This window comes from Vitis vinifera, chromosome 2 (genome assembly GCF_030704535.1).
Source record: "Vitis vinifera cultivar Pinot Noir 40024 chromosome 2, ASM3070453v1".
Classification (NCBI taxonomy): Eukaryota; Viridiplantae; Streptophyta; class Magnoliopsida; order Vitales; family Vitaceae; genus Vitis; species Vitis vinifera.
Genome location: NC_081806.1, coordinates 3,427,812 through 3,449,256, shown reverse-complemented (window position 1 = coordinate 3,449,256; position 21,445 = coordinate 3,427,812). Strand labels below are relative to the sequence as shown.

General features: G+C 35.0%; 1 protein-coding gene across 5 annotated transcripts; it reads left to right on the top strand.

Moving 5' to 3' along the window:
- Positions 1-227: 227 nt before the first annotated feature.
- Positions 228-21,362, top strand: LOC100266763 (protein HAPLESS 2). Of its 5 annotated transcripts, none has more exons than XR_002029076.2 (18): positions 228-1,030; positions 1,919-2,062; positions 2,476-2,564; positions 5,150-5,189; positions 5,393-5,450; positions 5,543-5,603; positions 6,221-6,299; positions 6,784-6,918; positions 14,159-14,353; positions 14,814-14,894; positions 14,974-15,074; positions 16,024-16,141; positions 16,978-17,010; positions 17,105-17,198; positions 17,307-17,395; positions 18,692-18,807; positions 20,401-20,548; positions 20,632-20,655. XR_002029076.2 is itself a non-coding variant. In XM_010662804.3 (18 exons), exons 1-18 carry the CDS (start codon positions 827-829, stop codon positions 21,126-21,128), a joined length of 2,235 nt encoding a protein of 744 aa, XP_010661106.1. In that variant the 5' UTR covers positions 228-826; the 3' UTR covers positions 21,129-21,362. The 5 variants fall into 5 exon arrangements, 3 of the variants coding, with proteins under 3 accessions (XP_010661106.1, XP_019072685.1, XP_019072692.1); XR_002029080.2 differs by having other exon boundaries at positions 20,280-20,548; XM_010662804.3 differs by having other exon boundaries at positions 20,448-20,548; positions 20,632-21,362.
- The last annotated feature ends 83 nt before the right edge of the window (positions 21,363-21,445 follow it).

Here is a 21,445-nt window from a genome sequence, read left to right as displayed (position 1 = left end):
GAAGAGCACATTATATACCAAACCTGTTTGATTGTTTCAAAAATTTAGAAGAAGTTTGTGAAATCTATGGGTGGAAATAAAAAAATAAAAAAAAAGGGATCCAAATCAAATCAATTAAAATCGATCTTATTGGGATAGTTGGAGAATTTTGAAAATGGATTTTGTTGGTTTGATTTTCTGTTTTCCTATATTCAAATCAATAAAAATCCAATCTATTTATAATTTTTTAAATATTTGATGAGTTTTTTTTTTATGTTAGAATCTGTTTAATTCAAATTTTCTATCATTAATAGGTTGGTTCACCCTTCAGTTTTTGATTCAAGTATGGATGGATGATGACCTTAAAATAATCTTCGTGCTCGATTCCAAGCATGCTTTGGTCATTGGATTTGATGGCTCGGAACTCATTAATGGTTATCCGTTAATACTTACTGGGTTCAATACACGCCGTCGTTAAAATCCTGTTGTGGAAAAACAGATAAAACGACGTCGGTCTATGATTTCCATTTTTGGCGGTATTTACCCCGTGGCTTCACACGAGAGTGAATCCCTAAAGCCTCGTTTGGTTGCTGCGAGGAACAGGCGAAGGGAAATGAAAACATACTCAACCTCTTGTGGGTTTTTACTGCGATTTTCTCAGCAACCAAATGCAACCTAACTTCATTTCAAAACCCAAAGAAAAAAAAAGGGTAAAAAAGAAAAAGAGAAAAAAAAGGAAAGGAACACTATTGGCAGTTAAATAACTTCCACGTTCAACCCCGCCAAAACCGCACTCAAAATCCTTCTCGCAGTTTGAACTGATCACAATCACAGCGTTTCTCCGCCAATGAAAGACCAAAAGCCGAGAACCAGAAGAAGGCCCCTCGCACTGATCATCACCATCATTTTTCTCAGCATCAATGGCGGTTCAGTTTACGGGGTCCAGATTCTTTCGAAATCTAAACTAGAAAAATGTGAGAAGGTTTCAGAGTCTGACAACCTCAATTGCACCAAGAAGATCATTTTAGACATGGCGGTTCCTAGCGGATCGGTGAGCCTATCTTCCTCTTTTCATTAAATTCAATTTGAGTTCCGTTTGGTAGAAATCCCGGTGATGTCCTATAGTATGTTTTTCCAAATATTTCTAAATTATAATCATGTTTATCAGTTATCTTATCAGAGCAGTGAAAGAGTTGTGATTTGAGATTACCATTTTATCGATTCATTTATTTTTGTTAAAAGTTATATGATGAGATGTTTAAAAGTTGTTTTGAATTGCTGTGATAGCATAGATACAGAATCACCTTTTGTTTTTGTTTTATTTATTTTTGTTTTGGTTTGTTTTGGTTTTTTTAAGTTTTTAAAGACCAATATGGTGACTAGTCTTGTATTTATCCATGCGATTTCGGAACAATATCTAAATACTCTGTCAAGCTCATTCATACTTATACATGTATTCGCGTTTTCCCTTTGACACAAAATCCAAATTGCTACATCCTACTACCTGAAAGATGGGAGAGTATACAGGATTGGGCATAATGCTGGAATTCGTAGCCATCTCTCTCAAGTGTCTTTTATGAAGTGGTGTTCTTTGGATTGGTTTATCCAGACAGAGCAATTCATGAGGGCTATGGCTATGTTGCCAATTTGCCATTACTAACAATGGTGTTTATTTTTGCTTAGATATTAAAGGCTAGGTGGTTTCCCATGTTAGACCAAGTGGACTTTCTGAATAAGTTTTCCTCTATGGTATTGCTCCTTAATTGAGTGTTAATGGCTGATTTCTGTATAAAACTCATAGAAATGATGGACAGGATGCTTTGAAATTGACAGGATGGTGCTAACCCATGTTAGGCTATATAGGATGAGTACAATCAGCCAGTTTCTATCCATTGCCCTCGCTTCTGTTTGTGATATGATTTGTTTTACTGCTCTCCAGAGTGGTGGGGAGGCTTCCATTGTTGCAGAAGTAGTGGAGGTAGAGGAGAATTCAACCCACAAGATGCAAACTTTGCGGGTACCACCCACGATAACAGTCAACAAGTCGTCTGCGTATGCGGTATATGAGATAACATATATACGAGTATGTAAACAATCATCTTGGTATCCTATTAATATGTTGTCCTGGAAAGTGGTTACATTTATGATCTGACCTAGTTACTGTTTTTTGTTTGGATTCATTTCCACTGGCACTAGTGGTCCCTGCTTTCTATTGTAAAAGAATGTGATTGTTAAATTAGAGAGCATTTATATTTGTATGCTTATGAATAACAAATCAAATTTATGGAGTCATTAGGTTATTATTTTATGAATCAGAACTTTTCGGTTTCTTCAAAGGGCTGCTCAAAAAATAATAATAATAATGCTCTTTTTTGCTAGTTTTCTTGCTTCTAGTGTACCTACCTATATAAAAGGAAAACAAATTAAAACTTTTCATCTCTATTTTTAAAATTTTTTATGTTCTTTAACATATTAGTTTGATGTTTCACTGGACAGGATGTTCCTTATAAACCACAAGAATATTTTGTTAAGACACGCAAATGTGAGCCAGATGCTAGTGCGAAAGTTGTGAAGATATGCGAGAGGCATGTATCTCTTGTTTTTCTTTTTCTGAATTGTTTTAAAGATAGAGCTTGATTTGTTCTCTTAATCTCTCTTTTGATTCTTCACAAAGACTGCTTTGAATATTCTATTGAAGAATCTGGTGGATACTGGTTAGTAGTTAGGGAATGTTTTCTATGGGGGAAATTGACAAAATCTCATAAGTTATGTGAGATATTTTGTGTATATTTATGACGTATTTGGTTCCTTTTTCTGTTGTTCATTGACCCTGTGTTTTCTCCCTGAGGGTTGCTTGATTGTAGTTAGTTTCCTGATTGTGTATTCTTTTATTTCCTTTTTGTTTTGTTTGTATAGGGTCTAAGCATATACTCTTGTAATTTCACAGATTATGAAAAAGAATTTATCATTCTTCTTCCTGGTATTAGAGCTATGACTCTAATTCTCTGAAAAACCTTTTCTAGCCTTCATTATTGAGAAAAATCTTACAGTTTGGCGATCATTGCCAACTAGAGAGAAAGCCATAAAAATAGTCCTTTACCAAAACTCCTCTGTCAACCATTTCTAAAATCACCAAAACCATCTCCTTATCCTCTGCTTAAATCGCAACCATAACACCAAACTTCCTTTATAGTTGTCAAACTGAATGAGTGTGATTATCTTGAATGGTTATAGTTGGTCAAGACTTTAATCAAGGGGAATGGGAAATTGAGCCATCTTGTTGGACCAAAATCAAGCAATGATGACCCCAGATTCAAATCTTAGGATGTAGAATATTTGATGATCATGTCTTATCTATGGAACTCCATGCAACTAGAGATAAGTAGGACTTGCATGTTTCTCACCACAAAACTAGGTACCTTATCAGGAACTGAGTACTATACTACCATGAAGAGCTTTGGGCTTAAGTTGGATCACTATTAAAATCTTAAAATGTAGTGTAGTAAAGATGTTGCCACATTACAAAAGTTCTTTAAGAGGGAGAGGATATTTGAATTTTTGGTTGTGCTTGACATGGAATTAGATTAGGTAAGAGTTTAGGTTTTTGGAGAAGAGCCCTTGCCCTCATCAAGAGAATTTTTCTCAATTATAAGAGAAGAAAGATGGATGAATGTGCTGCTTGGAAATAATTCTTAAGATGGTTGGGCCTTTGCAGACTCCAAGCTGAACAACAATGGTGGAGTTAGTGCTCCTGATCCTAGAAGGTTTGAGTTGCTAGAAAGTTCTCAACTGAGTTTTCCCATCATTGTACCTTATTTTGAGGAAGTAACCATACCCCAGTTGGAGTCACCCACTGAGCAGGAGAAGGAGGGCGATGATCTTACATTGCTGCTCAAGGTCTATTCAGGAAGAAAGAACCAGTGTCTGAACTTGAGCATGTCCAAATCATTGAACTTGTGGCAGGTAAAGAAACTTCACCTAAAAATCCTAGTCTCCATGATAATCTAGACTTGCCTATAGAGTATAGCCCTCAGAAATGGTGCTAGAAAGCATACCTAACAGAACGAAAATGGTTTGTTACTATCGCATTCCCTGTCTAGATTAATGCCAACCATCTTTAGTTTTCTCTAAACAAACCTCATTTTTGTTGTCACTTAGCAACTGTGTGAAGCAACTATTCCTCTAACTTGGCAAACAAGGAGTCTTTTCTGTACATCACTTCGTAGTACACGTCTTCAGAAAATTTTCTTGTGGCTTAAGTAGTGTAATACAGCTGTCAGCCATTAAATGTCAATTTTCTGGGTTTGTTAACAAAGACATAAGCAAAGAGGTTATGCAGAAACCTTGCTGTCTGACATGGATGGTTTATGAGGGAATGACTTTGCCTTCTCAGCTGACACAGAAGATGTTAGTGTTTAGTAGGTAACCATTTAAGAGTTCACTTCATATAAATTTTGGTTTGTGGTTTTAAAAAAAAAGGGATATTTGATAACTGCTCTGATGACCTCTACTATGGTGTACATGGGATCTCACATGACCATGGAAATAATCATTAGGTTGTCTTCTGCTAGCTTTTGTTAGTTTCAATATTCTTCAGGAAGGCAGGCTGTAGATTTGAAATGATTATTGAAGTGTAAGATTCTTAAAATATCCTCAAATTCCAAAATGATAGAAGATAATTTTTTTTATTTAAAATATCTTATCTTTCCTTCTACAATATGTATATAAGATAACATTCCAAACATCTTGTCACATTTAAGAAAGAAAAAATTTCCATTAATCTACAGCTTACCAGTGGCAACAACCACAGAAATGTATCCGACTCAAATGCATCTACAGTATGTATGTATATATATATATATATATCTGTGTGTGTGTGTGTATATCTATATATATATATAGAGAGAGAGAGAGAGAGAGAGAGAGAGAGAGAGAGAGAGGAACCAGGAGGAGGAGGAAAAGACACTTCGTGTCAAATGAATAAGAAGGAGAAGGGGGAAAACAAATATTTGTGTTCACTAAGAAGAAGAAGAAAAAGGAAGAAGCAAGAGGAAGTGGAAGGAGGAAAGAAAATGTCTTGTTAGCTGGAAAAGAAGAAACCGGAGGACTATATTATGTATGTGTATGTATTTGAGTTTGAGTGATTTGACTTTTTGTATCTGTTTCATAGGTTGCAAGATGAAAATGGTCATATTATTGAGCATACTCAGGTAATATTGCTGTCAGGTTGGTCTTATTTCCTGTTGCAATCATCATTCATCTAATTTTTCTTTTAATACTAGTTTACCGATTTTACTGGTACATTTTATTGTTTATCCATAACCTGCTAACAAGAGCCTTGCAAAATCTATACATTGTTTCTAACCATTTTGTGTGTTCCACTCTTGTTTTTTTCCTTGTTCTTGCTGCATAGCCCATCTGTTGTCCTTGTGGGACCCACCGACGGGTGCCTTCATCATGTGGAAACTTTTGTAAGTGCTCTGACACCTTTGTCTAATTTTACATGCAGGATGCAGCTTAAGGTTTTTGGTTTTTGATTGTCATTTTTCTTTCTTTCTATCAGTTGACAAGTTGATGAAAGGAAAGGCCAATACTGCACATTGTCTCCGATTTCCAGGTGATTGGTATGATTTTTCCCATTACCTTCTCTACTCTGTTTTGCTTGGTTAATCCTTCTCCAATCTATAAAAATTAGCATGCGGTAGGTAACATTTGAAAGGTAGTTTGAAATTATCTTATGGATATGATTCTCTATCCTACGGTAAATTTTCCTTTGAAAGTTGCCTAGTTGTTGTTCTTTCTTTTTTCTTTTTTTTTTCTTTTCTGGAATTGGGTTGGGTTATGAACATGTCTCTGTTCACATTTGTTGAAGTTCCACAACTTCTCACAATTTGATGAATATAAACCTTTTGATTTTAGAAGGCTGATCAAAATAAAATAAAAATAGAAAATTTTTGAGGAAAAATGATTTATTACAAGATTTTTTTGGAATAATTTTGTCTTATTTTACTGATCTGCTGTATGAGTTGGAGAGGTTATGACTCATTGTTCATTTTCTTCACTTTCATAAAATTCATTAAAAATAAATAGAAAAAAATCACTGCCATTAAATTCTGTAAGTGTAGATTATATGAACATTTTAATTAAAACTTATCGTATTCTTGTTGATTGATGTCTTTCTCCTCTTTTCTCTCAACTTTTGTGTCTTAGTAATACCATGAGCATGCATGTTTCTTCTTAGGTTCCATGTTTTTGGTATTGGACAACGATCATTGGGGTTTAGTGTTCACATTGAGGTGAAGACAGGATCAAAAATTTCGGTATGTTGTTTCTCAATATCATTGTATTATATCTACACAAAGGTTGCATGCGCCCATGTTTCTTAGCCACCTAAGTCTCCTTTCTCTCATTCAGTTATCTCACTTATTCAACCTACTTGTCGCTTTTCACATCATCTGAAACTTTTTTTTCCTTAATTGAACTTTACCAAAAAGCTCTTGCAAGGAATTATAGGAAAGGAATTGTGAATTCAGGAGAAACCTCTTGTCTCTATGTAGTAGCACAGATATATTGGTTGCCAAGGGTTTATATTTCAATTCACTGCACTTGTCTTCTAATAGAAGTTATAATTTTGCTTTGAAATTGCTCATTTCTTATTTATTTTTAGATATTATGATTTCTTGCCCTGGAAAAAAAATCTTCTTTCTCACGATTTGACATCATAAGAAAAACTTACAACATGATACTGGATAAAATCTCCCTTCTCATTTTTGGACTTTTTTTTTTCTGTTCTTTTGCTAACAGGAAGTCATTGTAGGTCCTGAAAATAGAACAGTAATGTCCAATGACAATTTTCTAAAAGTTAATCTTATTGGGGATTTTGCTGGATATACGAACATTCCATCATTTGAGGATTTCTATCTCGTCACTCCAAGGCAGGTATGCTTGCTTTGCTGATTTAACGATAATGAGCAAGTTACAAATTGTCTTGGTGGGTATGAATTAACTCAAGTATCCAGCAGCAAAATACTAATAACCTCTCAGTTTTCATTTTTCCCTTTTGGTTAAACTTACTTCAATTAGGTTTATATTTGAACTAAGGTGGAATGAGTTTAAATGTTTAGTTCATGAAATGGTTAATTTGATTTCTATGGTTTACTTTGATATGCTTTTTACATGACATGCATCCTGGACCACATTTTGAATTTTAAAAGACAACATTTGATATCATATATTGGTTAGGGATAGAAGTTCTTGACACTTTGTGTGTAGTAGGCTCATCTTAACTGTGTAAACTTGTTTTAAAGCAGCAAGGGTGCTAAGACTTAGAGTAGACAGTATTTATACAAGAGGATGTGTGTGTATTCCTTAAATATGTAAACGCATTTTAAAGTTGCGAGGGCCCTTAGGTTAGAGTGGACAATAGCTACATTGAAGAGAACAAGTTACACAACACAAGTTGGAGTTTGAAATAACATTTAAATCTATTCAACCATTGTATAGATGTAGTTTTACTTGTTAAGTTGTAGCACAAGAAAAAAAATCTAAAATAAAACTTCTTTGACTTACAAAAATATGACAAGAATTCATACTCACAAACACATTATTTTGTAAGACATCCATATATTAAACCATGATTCTTTATATTGAGGTTTTCCTTTCAAATTCTTGGGTTGAAAAATGTTTTCTTCCTTGAGACCAAGAAAGCAGTTCAATGCTGAATGCTTGCATTGTTTCATGGCAAACCACAAATGAACTGGTAGAAGTGTTTATTAAGACAACGTAGGGCCGTCTTGTAATCAATAAAAAGCATAATATTGTCAAATCTGGAAGTAGGAGAAATTTGGGTCTTCTCCATAATCTAATTCTTGGGAGGCTGGTTGAGCCTTTTTTAACTTCACTGATATGCTAAGAGGTTATTGACTTTTCTATTATTCTTATTGTTCTTTTGTTCTTTGAGCTGGGTGTAGCTCATATACTTTTTATCTATGTGGACGACACTCCTTTGGCATTTTTTATATGGATTTTTGACATCCATAGCAAGAGAACTTAGTGTAGGGGGTCAGCAGTTTGAGCCAAACATGCACTATGTTGCAGTCAGTCTGGTGGGTGGTATGCATAAGGGATTAGATTTCCAAGTTGTATTGTTTTGATGCTCAACAAGAAAAATGTATTTCTGTTTGCTTCACAAAGAAGTATCCTGATGTATTGTGCTTATTAGTTGCCAGGATCTATATAGCATGAAAATGCATGTTCCCATGTATTTTCATGGTTAACAACATATGCTTAGAATAGGATGGGAAAGAAGATTTGCTTAGCCTGGACTTAAATGACCTAGGTTGCGCTATTGGCTTAGGCAAGCAAAATAGTTTGTTGGTGTGGTTCTATCTGGACAATGTGTTCCCTACTAGGAGTTTGCATACTGGCAACTGGTGGGTTAAAAATAATATCATAAAACTTTAGATTTTCTTGAGCTATTTATAAATGGAGAAAAGCATGAAAAAAATGGTCGCTATTACTTTTTTGAATTAGTACAATAGTTGACCCAATCACAACCAAATAAGGAAATATAACTATCCTATTCTAATTACAAGCAAATTATGAGAATATAGCTATTGTACGCATGTGACAGCTATATGAGATCATATTTACATAAGTTATGAACTAATAAAATTTTCCCAATTCTGCCCCTCAAGTGGTGCAAAGGTGTTTTGCATCCCCATCTTGTTTAAGATTTGATGGAATTAGGCTTAGTAAACCTTTGGTAAGCACATTGGCCCGTTGCTTGGTTCATGGGACATATAGTGTGCACACTTGACTGGTGTCCAACTTCTTTGATCAAGTGTTGATCCACCTCCGCCGTATGTTTTGTTCAATCATGGTGGACTGGATTGTGAGCTGTATTTATGACTGCTTTGTTGTCACAATGCAACATTGGAGGCTCTTTTATCTTAATCTTAAGATCTCGAGTATTATTTTGAGCCAAAGTAACTCAAAAATGCCTTAATCCATAACTCTAAACTTTCTTGTGTGCTTGACCGAGCAACAACTGATTGTTTCTTACTCCTCCAAGTGACAAGGTTTCCTCCTAGAAATGCACAATATCTTGTTGTTGATTGTCTATCTATTATAGAACCTCTCCAGTTTGCATTAGTGTAGGCTTCTAACTTTCTGTCGCCATTTTTCTGTAACATTATGCTGCCTTGAGATACCTGATAATACTATACATGGCCTTTACATGGGACTTTAGTGGAGCATGCATGGCTGGTCAATTGAAGGAAGTTCATGGCTGGGCAATTGAGTTATAAAGGCATGGTTTTAGGTCCTCAATTGGAGTATGCAAAGTAGTAAAGGGCTGTTTCTTTCTAGAATACACATTGAAACTAGGAGGCTTAAGCCTCTTGTTTTCAGTAACTTCTGTAGGTTCTATAGGTGAATTTTCAGAAGGCAACAAGTCCAATGAAGGCTCTTTTTGACTAGATGCACTTGGTAAAGGATTTTTAGGTGTAGCACTTAGATTTGATTGACTAGGGAATGTGACACTCGAATTTGGAAGTTGCTGCTAATCAAATTTCCACCACCTATTTTCCATATTTTTAGTCTCCCCTTGAAGGTAGGTGCCCCCCAAAATAAGGTTTATTTTCTACAAATATAACAATCTATTGCTATGTATTTTTTCTTGCAGGAGGATGATAACATAACATTTGTATCCTTTTTGTGTGGAGTAGTACCCCAAGAAGACACACCTAAGTGCTCTAGCATTAAGTTTCCCCCTCAAATGGTTGTGTATGTGAACATAGGAGACATATCCAAATATCTTTGGAGCCAGATTTTTAATCCCTTGAAAATTTTGGAAAAAGGCAGCAAGTTTATTCATAGGAGATTTGAACTAAAGGACTCGAGAAGGCATTAGATAGGTAGCTGTTAGAATAGCTTCCCCCAATAGGTTTTTGGACTCCATTTGGAAAAAAGTGGCTGAACAACCTCTAATAAGTGTCTATTTTTTCTTTTGGAAAACCCATTTTTGTTAAGTTGTATTTACATAGGATGATTGATGAACAATACCTTATTTTGAAGATAAGTGATCAGGTCTTGATTGAAATATCCTTTTCCATTGTCAGATTTAAGTTTGTGTATTTTGGCCCCAAATTGAGTGTGCATAAGATTGTGAAAGATAGGAAAAATTGATGAGACTTCATATTTGGTTTCATGAGATAAACCCAAGTGAAAGCAGTGCAATCAAAATTTGGTCTGCATTTGGAGAGGAGGCAGAAACTAAGTCTTGAGGCCTTACACCGCTAGTATTCCAACTGGTATTCAGGTAGAGTATATAACCTGCCTTTCAATATAGCATGCCCAATCATCTTCCCTGTCATAGTCCTTGAAAGATGCAACAATAAGATGTAAATACAACTGAACAATGTGGGTCTTTAGTGAGTTTTCCTATAGACAAAAGATTATATGACAGGGAACATGAAGAACAGATTTTAAGACCAAAGTGGGGGTTATCTAGACTGTTCTTTGACCATCTATGGATGAAAATGGCCCATCAGCAATCTTGATTTTTTGTTTTCCATAATAATCTGAACATGTGGAAAACAATCCGGAAAAACTAGTCATATGGTCTGGTACTGAATCAATGATGCAGGTGTTGTAATAATAGTCTTTAGTGGTATTCAAAGCACAGATAGTACCTGATCGAGTCACAGAAAAATAACCTTAAATTGGTGTGGAGCTTGTAGCTTGATTCTCAGGTTAGTTTAGCTTTTATAACCTCTCCAAATGAGTCTTTCTAAGAAAGGTTTCTTGGGGGTCTTCCAACATTGCTGTTTGATAGGTCTGCCTAGGCTTGGTCATTTGGTTTCCTCCTTTTCTGCCAGCTCCTGTTGGGAAATTTTTTTCCCAAATTGTGGCTTTCCATTATGTTTCCAGCACATGTCCTGAGTATGTCCTTACTTGTGACAATAGTCATGCCATAGCTTGTCTTTATCCACAGGTCTCTTTCCCTCGTCTATAATTTCCCCCCTAAAAACCAGATTCAATGGCTACCAGAGCAGAATTCTCGAGTGTTGGGTATTCTGATTTGCCAAGCCTCACACTCTTTCAGCCTTCTTCTCCTCGAACATAAGCAAATACCTCTCTTATAGATGGAAGACTTGATGTAGGACAACCCTAGGATGGATGTCTACTATTAGGTTGGTGGGATAGGGTTTTTATCTTTTTAAGGTTTAAGGAGAGGAACAAGGGATAAAGTTTATGGTAGCAAAAAAATAAAAATAAAAAATAAAAAATATAGAGAAAGAGGATAAGAAGAAGAAGAGATAGAAATCTTAGAGTCTCTGTAAGGTCCTCTAAGAATCTCACCTAGAAGAAAATCAATGGAGTTTACCATTGAGAATTGCAAACTATACAAAGGGCAATAATATCATATAATAACTTTATATGGGTTTACGTCATTTAGCCTTATTTATAGGCTTCTCTAAGAAATCCAAATTCTATTCTATTCTATTCTAATTCCCTATTATGATTCTAATAATTCGCTACTCCTAATTTAACTTTGATAAATACTAATCCTAATTTAATTCCAACTAATACCGAGAAACTTAAAGTTTATGTATTCCTTTCCTTCCCTTTTTTAAATATACTCTAAGAGGCTTTCCCCATTCAAAAAGGTTCCTTGCCCAAAATGTGACAACAAACTAGATCATATTTTGGATTGAGGCCATTTCAATCATATCTTTCAGTCTGTTCGTATCAGTTGCCAATTCTGTCTCCACATCTTGGTAAAGGTCCAATGCCAGCCAAAGCCCTTTTATGAGTATTGTCATACTCAGTGACAGTCTTAGAACCTTGCTTGGTAGAGACAATCTTCCACTTTAGTTCATATTACTGGGCTGCTATATCTTTCTTTAAGTATGAGTGGCTGCCTCCAAAATGTACTTTGCAGTGGTAAGAGATAGATCTTACTGATTTCTAGTTGCATTGGGTAAAGCAACCAGGACATCACCATTGAATTTTCTGCCTCTCATGCCTGGAACCTGGGATCCTCTATACTCAATGATGATGTAGTGCCCAATTTCCCCTTGCTTTTCAGAAATACCTTGGCAGATTGAGACCAGTCCATGAAGTTTGAGCCATTCAATTTCAAGGAAATTATTTGGAGTGTAGTGTAGTGCCAGCGAAAGCTTTGATGCCAACAATGTTAGTTCAATAACACAAAGATAAAACAATCACACATATGGTACACGAGGTTTTAACGTGGTTCGGCCAACCATGCCTACGTCCACGGATGAGAGAGAATAATTTCACTATACAATAGAGAATATTACAGAGGATAAAACCAGATACAACTATTGGGTTCCCGAAACATCCCATGTTTCCCCACTCCTTGTATTCATACCTTACTACGAGTCCTCTCGCTCCCTCTCGCTCCACCAGGTACCTCACGTTCTTCCTCACATCTCTATCCACCTCGTATAGTCTCTATAGGCCCATCTCCATCTCATAACTTTTTCCCCTCATGACCTAGAATATTTATAGAGATATTTCCAACAACCTTCCTTATTCTATAAGGAAGTCTAATATTACAATAATATATCAACCTAGAAATATTCTATACAATATTCTTTACAAAAAAGGAATATTTACTAATTAGGAATTTGGGACAATTCCCAACAATCTCCACCTTGGACCAAATTACATGAAGTTAATCTTCAATCTCTCCATGACACAAACCTTTTTGTATCATATCACCACGAAAGAGCAATTGACTCCACCTTCAGTGAAAATTCCTTTTGTTTTCATCTTGTGTGTTTTGTGATCTTTTACTCTTCCAGAAATCTTCAACCCAAGCTCTGATACCAATTGTAGTGCCAGCGAAAGCTTTGATGCCAACAATGTTAGTTCAATAACACAAAGATAAAACAATCACACATATGGTACATGAGGTTTTAACGTGGTTCGGCCAACCATGCCTACGTCCACGGATGAGAGAGAATAATTTCACTATACAATAGAGAATATTACAGAGGATAAAACCAGATACAACTATTGGGTTCCCGAAACATCCCATGTTTCCCCACTCCTTGTATTCATACCTTACTACGAGTCCTCTCGCTCCCTCTCGCTCCACCAGGTACCTCACGTTCTTCCTCACATCTCTATCCACCTCGTATAGTCTCTATAGGCCCATCTCCATCTCATAACTTTTTCCCCTCATGACCTAGAATATTTATAGAGATATTTCTAACAACCTTCCTTATTCTATAAGGAAGTCTAATATTACAATAATATATCAACCTAGAAATATTCTATACAATATTCTTTACAAAAAAGGAATATTTACTAATTAGGAATTTGGGACAATTCCCAACATGTAGGACTTCCATTAAAAATTGAATCTTAGTTTGCTTTGGGATTGACGGAGGTAATGGTTTCAGATGTTTCTGACATTTTAGGTGGTTAGGTGAGGGACTGCAGGAAAAGGGATGAAACAAGTACAGATATAACAAAAGGATGGAAAAATATAAGTGTTTTTAAGAGATTATTGACAATAGAAATAGAAATTTTTGGCAATAAAGGCCAGACAAAAAGAACTTCTCTTGGCAATGCAAGCCAAGGATGAAAAAAAATAAAAATCAGGCATCAACCCTATCTGATACCATGAAGAAAAGGATGGAAAATGATCTCTATTGATTTTCCGAATCAGTAAGATTATATACAATAGTTGACCCAATCACAACCAAATAAGGAAATAAAACTATCCTATGCTAATTACAAGAAAATTTCTGGGAATGCAACTATTTTACACTGTGACAGCTATATGAGATTTATATTTACAGAAATTATGGGAATTAATTCAAATATTCCCAATGATAAAACTGAATAAAAACCATGGCTTATTTCTTAATCTGTCAGAAAAACAATTGTACTTTATCAATGTACCTACTGGTGGGATACAATATTCCAATTCCCCATCAACTCAACATGATGCTTTTATCCCGAACTTTATGTTTTTTCTTTTGCCTAATGTTTCCTACAATTTTTTAGGTGATCTACTAGTTGATATTCTGAGAACTTGTAGATATTAATTTTCCAGTGCATGTGATGGAAGATTGAGTTATTTTCTTTGTGTTCTTGGTTGTTTTTTGCTGAGAGTTTCCTTCTTCTCCTATTGAAGGGTGGCCCAGGTCAACCACAAAATTTGGGGGTCAATTTTTCTATGTGGATGCTGCTCGAGAGAGTGAGATTTACCTTAGATGGTCTTGAATGTAATAAAATTGGTGTCAGTTATGAGGCTTTCAATGGGCAGCCAAACTTCTGTTCTTCCCCATTTTGGAATTGCTTGCATAACCAGTTGTGGAATTTCCGGGAAGTTAGTATATCAAATTCTAACTAGCAATTACAGTGATTATATTTCTCTGATTAGCTTTTTTCTTTTATATGATTTTTTGTTTCTGTGTATTGCTATATGTCCATATGAGGTGAATTTCTCTTTTAAACTTATGGATAGTATTTACATTTTTAGGCTGCTTGTTCAGATTTATTGGTTATCTTTTAGTATTGCCAAATTTAATTATTTGGACTATGTCATTCTACTCACAAACATGGACATGATCATTGATAAACGGACTTGATTTGTTGTTCTCTGTACAGGTTTTTGTAAACTATTATGAGTATTCATCTCCTTTTCTGTTAATATGCAAACTCCTTTCACTAGTAATATCTGTTCAATCACATCCTTAACTTATATCAACCTTTGAATGTCACTATGTGTTCATTGTTTGTATTAATTGTTGTTTTGAACTTAGAAGAAGCTACTTTATTTCTGACAGGCAGACCAAAACCGAATCGATAGGCATCAGTTGCCATTATATGGTGTGGAGGGAAGGTTTGAAAGGATAAACCAGCATCCAGTTATGTTTCAGGAAATTTGGATTTCATATCTACATTGATTTACTATTTGGATTTTAAACCACTTGCTATTTCATGCAGAATGCTGGGACACGATCATTCTCCATAGGAATCACCGAGGTTCTTAATACAAACCTGTTGATTGAACTAAGTGCTGATGATATAGAATATGTATATCAGAGGTTGATTGTAATTCCTTTGTAATGTCTGATTGGGATAAATTTAGTGAGCACCTGCTGTTGGTTTTCAACTTTTAGCAACAACACTCATCTTATTCTCTATGGATTGCTTATAATTGTTGTTGTCTTATATGACATATCACCAAGAATTTGTTTCTGAAGAAATCTGATTTTTGTTGAATTAGCACCAAAACAGAATTGTCAATTTCACATCTTGTTCGCTTGAAATTTTATTTTAGTATTAAACCTTTTTTATAGGGGCTTACTGTCATGCCCCAATACCCAGTTGTGCTAATCCTTTCTTGTATTATATGGCTGTGTTAATATGGCAAGAGCGGTATAAACCATCCAGACATGAAGTTCACTCCAAATTATTATTTTATGCATATGCGGGTGATCCAGATGTTCTATTCATTCTTGTACTTTGTTAGAATTGGAAATTTTTGAGTTGATCTTAAGCAGAAACCAGAGTTGTAGAAAATTCTTGGTTACCAACTTGAAACATAATATAAGAACAATATCTTTTCTCCTTTTCGCTATTTTTCTGTAGTATGTAGTAGTATTTAAATTATTTTTGTTATGAATGTTTATGTGGTGTGCTACCATGTACAGTACTATGTCCTAACAATTAAGATTAAGATAAATTAGATTTAAAGAATATTTTTAAGTTATACCATAATCTGTAATTCCAACTTTCACCTTGGTCGTCTTCTGTCTGATCTATATGGTTAAGAGTTGACATCATTCCACCCTGGGGAGGGAACTACATATTAACACTGACTAGATTCTTACAATCTAGTTTGGGTAGACAAGGTATATGTGAACTTATTTATTTTAGAAATCACATAAAACATTGAGAAGGTTGGAATCATGTTTTTTCTGTTTCTTTCAATATCTTAGCAGAATCCCTTTGTTATGGACAAGTGAGCTTGATGTTTCCATCTTCTTGTAGGAGTCCTGGGAAAATCTTGAGTGTCACTATCCCAACATTTGAGGCCCTTACTCAATTTGGGACTGCTACAATCACAACTAAGAATGTTGGTAAAGTGGAAGCATCATATAGCTTAACGGTATCCTACTTGAACTTTTCCAAGGCATGCTTCATGATGACACCTACATGTTACAGTATAAACTATGCTGATGAATAGTTTGTATGTTTCTTGTCAATTGAAGTTTTCCCACTTGAACTGTGAAGCAATTATTTTTTAGTATGCACCTGTAGTTTGTAGAGGCACTTTATGTTAGGGAGGATTCAGTGCTATATTTTGTTCCCTTTCTCTTTATTGGGAATTATTAGCCTTTTCCATACCATTGTTTGACATTTTGGTTAATGGGCGTACATCTTGTTTCAATGGCGGTTATATTATTTGAGTAGATTTTGATTCATGCTTTCAACTCTGGTGAGATATAGAGCTAAATACTCCATTTATTTATGGAACTACTAAATTGTTGTATAGAAGGCATGTCACATTAACTGCAAATGGATTGGCTTAATGTAATATTCTGCAACTTTGTGTATTGTAGGGCTGGTTTAATATTTAATGTGGTTTTGACTACTGCAACAAGGGGGAAAAAATCAGTCTCTTTCTAGAATAACCTTAAAGAGATGTCTGTTTATAGTTTTTTCTACTCGCCCAAGAGGAAACATTCAGGGATACATGTTTATTGGTTACAGAGTATGGCATCCTAGAAAAGTACCAAGATACCTACAATGTATAAGAATTTTACTGGTGTCAATATCTTAATACAGAGATTTATGTAGACCAAAATTAAATAAAAGTATATGCAAAGTTTATTGAGACTATTGCAATTTTGTTTAGTTGTGTATCTATTAGTGTGTAAATATTGGTCACATAGTTGTAAAGTTGTTTTGAGGGTCTGCTGTGATCAACTTTTAATCTTGCAGTTTGATTGCTCAAGAGGTGTCACCCTCATGGAGGTAACTGTTTTTTCACCTTTATGTATAGACCCATAATGTCATTGTGATTTTGGACTCATGAAGGATTCTGTTTATGAAATTGGTACTGTTGCAGGAACAATTCTTCATAATGAAACCAAATGAAAATATAATTCGTTCTTTTAAACTTTATCCAACAACTGATCAGGCTGCAAAGTATGTATGTTCAGGTGAGATAAAATGCTATGTCTGTATGCCACTTTTGGATGCTTCATGAATTGATAAACACTGATGTCAAAGAGTATTGAATTTCAGTAAAAAAATTTGCTTGAATGCAGCTATTCTAAAGGACTCAGATTATTCTGAAGTTGATAGAGCTGAGTGCCAATTCACCACTACAGCTACGGTTTTTGATAATGGATCACAGGTTTGGTGGTAGATGCTTTTATCTTGCATTTCTTCATTCATGAGGTGGATATACAAAAAAAATATATGCAGTTGTTTGGGCTAGAAATGGAGGTAGTATCAAAAATTTAAACTTAAAATAAACTAAAGTAAATAAAACACTCTTCTAATAGAAAACATGAAATGGATCAAGCCAACAACATGCAGTTGATTATACATGTAACTATTCTTAGAAAAGTGCCTTTGTGTTTCAGAAAGAAGACAAATTTTCCCCTTTAAAATACATGAAAAGAAGTTTGTCTAATTGAGTTGTATGTAGCTGGAAGTTACCAGATGGAAATGTAGTCCTTTGACATACTTCCCTTGTTTTCTAAAATTAGATTTCATTGCGTATACAAAGCTTGAGATTAGGCAACAGATCAGGTAGTTGAGCATGATCAAGGACAATTCCAAATTTCCAATGTTGACAATGCATGGAATCTTGAAGACACAATTGAATGTGCTGGCACACTATCTCTGGATACATAATTTGATCATGGAAACAACAAGCGGTGTATCACGGACCAGAACCTTCAGGAGTGGATCATGACAAGTGACTCATGAAGGATGTCTTGAATTCTCACGAACAAACAGCCAACCTTTCATTGTTTAAGTTGACCGCATGTGATCTCTAATAAACACAGAAGGGACAAGAGAAAAGAAAAATCAGCTGGATCTGTTAAAGCTACAGTGGATGGAAAAGCATTGACCATAAAGAATACCTGCAATCCAAATTCCAGTCTTGTCTATTGGGTTTTAGCAGCAAGAACTGTATTCATTATGCAGATCAAAACATAAAAGTGGATGTACCTGGGATGTTGAATTCAAAATGTTACCCTTGGTTCAATTGTTTTGAAAAAAAATGCTTTAGGCGTCATAATTGAGGGTCATACCTGTATCTCTTAATTATTGAAAGATACATGGGGCCAATCAGAGGATTAACAAACTATCCTTTTGACTGACATGTGGAACGCTAGCTGAGTTTAGTTTTGTCACAATGTGAACTACTCTTAGGCAGAAGATTATAACATCTTTCTGTTTAGGTTGTGAAAGAAATATGCTATTTGCCTCACTTCTTTATGTGAAATTCTGTTGGGGTATCAAATTTATCTTAGATCGATTTGTTTGCTTTGGACCTCTAAAGACTTCATTCTTCTGTTTTGAGAATTATTTAATCCAAATTGTAGGCAATGTAAATCATGCTTGTGTATTAGTGTAGTTTTTAAACAATTTGATCTTTGTTTTTTATTAAATCACTTAAATTTATGAGTTATTACAGACTACTCCTTTTCAACCACCAAAGACCAGTATAAATGGTTTCTTCGAGTCTATTGAAAGCATATGGAACAAATTTTGGGATGGTTTTGTAGACTTCATCACTGGAAAAACTTGCAGGTACAGTTTCTAGGAATGAATTTTGCTATAGAAATATTCAGAAGTTCTAGCTTATTTTCAAAATTTGGGTGCTCTTTCAAGATTTACAATGACATGGGTTGCTACTTATTTTGAGGGTTTGTTGATTGTGATGTCTTTATTGTTTCCAGTATTCAACAAGGCACTCCACTTTGAAAAGTCATTCACATCAAGCACCATTTTGTAGTTTGTACTCATGAGTCATATATTTTCTCAGTTCAATATAGAAGTGCTCTCTTACATCTTTGGCTTTCAACTAAACTTTTATATAATGTATTTTAACTGTTCACATGTGAGTGCATATTGTGTGAATTCTTATAATGATTCTATGTTGTCACTTGCCTAGATTATAGTTTTGTGGGAACATTTTTTAAACCTAAAGCGGGGGAACAAAAAAAAAAAGAAAAAAAAAGACCTTCTCATTTTTTTGGGTTTTCAGAAGAAACATTTTACAATCTTGAAACCCGGAGTCACTCTCCAGAATCTGTGTGCCACTGTTCACTTAAATCAAACCCTAAAAGGTGGTAGTTGAGAAAAAAAGATGAACCCATTTGGTTCCTTTATTGAAACCTAGGTTGAAAGATCATATATGACGAAAAATCCTAATTTTCTTCTTCTTTTATTTTTGTCTTCAATAAGCTGGGAATGATGCAGATTTATAAATTTGGAATAAAATCATTTCGATATGCATAGAATTCAATAGAGAACAAACCAAATTTCTGTTGGTTATGGAAACAAAAAGAATATTTCAGATGTCCTCAATTTATTTACTGCACTTGTGCTAGGTTGAGTTAAACACATATTTCCAATCAATAGGCAGTAGCAGGTGAATTTTATGGATGGAATGTTAGGTGTGTTCATATCTTCTGTTCTGTCCTTTTGCATTCCTTAAACTTGATGACCATATAATAAATCTTAAAGAAGTTGGATCTGATATCTACACTTTAATGTGATAAAACCTCTTGAATTTGTAAATTATTGGTTTTGGAAGGGATAACCTATATGTAAATGATATAGAGAGATAGGGATGGGGGATTTGATATGATTAGACAAGATAGGGGTTTCTTTTAGCAAGTTATTATTTGCCTTCCATGCATATAAGTGTTTTTATGTTAATTTACTATTTGATTATTCTAATCTATAAATATCTAACCCTGTGAATAAGGATGGGATGAGCCTTATGATCACAGCTGCCTATGTACTCAAAATCTTCTTATTGGAAATCTATAATTTTGCAAGCATTAAGAATGGTTTTCTTTGCCACACAAACACAGATATTGGTTCTTGGCATTTGGTACTCTGTTTGTTTCAAAGTTTGCTTCCATACTTATGGACTTGCAAAAGCTTTGCTCTGCCCATGTTTCATGATGTACAATCAAAACAAGATATTTAACTGTGTCCAGATGGAAAATGTTACAATTGTTGTATTGATATAAATGTTTATGTTATTGTAGCACCCTAGATGTGAAGAGCAGCATATGACTCCATGGCAGGACAAATATAATTATTTATAGTCTTCATGATACTATTCTTTCCCCATCTATCTGTCTGTTTCTTTTATTTTTCCCCCCTTAGTTTTGATGTGCAGTTAATGATATTCCTATGGTTCTGCTTGTGAGCAGAAGGAAATGCTCAAGATTTTTTGATTTTAGCTGCCATATACAGTACATATGTATGAGTTGGATGGTGATGTTTGGTCTACTTCTGGCAATTTTCCCAACAGGTAATCTGATTTTAGCTGGAAATTTACTCATAAGAGTGAGTGATTTGTAAGAAATGGATGATACAGTTTACTTTGGATTGCAGTGCTTGTGCTGCTCTGGCTTTTACATCAAAAAGGACTCTTTGATCCTCTATATGACTGGTGGGAGGATCGATTTTGGGCTGACAATCAGAGTATTGGAGACACTCGGCGCCATAGAATTGATGTTGACAACCCCCATATTCATCTCAAACATCATAAGCAGGAAGCAAGGCACTACAGGCATGATGCTCAAAGTAAGCGAAGAAGCATTCATGACAAGCGCAGGCATAAGCATTCATTACAGGACTCTGATTATTATTATTATCTGCACCATGTTCACAAAAACAAGCACAAACAAGGGAGAAGTAAGAATTCAAGTATTATGCATCAAGTCTACTCAGACAGAAGGGAGGATGACGGTATTGGGCAGCGCAGGTGCAGAAAGGAAAGGGAGTTACCAGAGAAACATGGTCAAGAAAAGCACGATGAATTCAACGAGCACAAACATGGTCTGCTCAACGACACACATGTCAAGCTGCATGCCAAGCGTAGAGAATAGTTGGATTTCAATTGATAATAAAAGTTATCATCTTAGTTTGCTTCACCTCGGGAAAGCAGTATATTGGTTAGGTATGGGGTGGTGTTTGTTGTTAGTAAGCCTTTGACAATTCATGTAATTTTGTGACTCAGAGGGCCAGTTTGCACAAAAAAGGGCGATATATATTGAAAACATTTACACTAATTATTACATGCTAATCTTCATACTCATAAGTATGCTATATTGGTTCTTATACATGCCCTAGTCTTTTCTTTTCCTTCTAATCCCACAGTTATATATTGCAACAAAAACAAATGGAAAAGCACAAAACTTAGCAT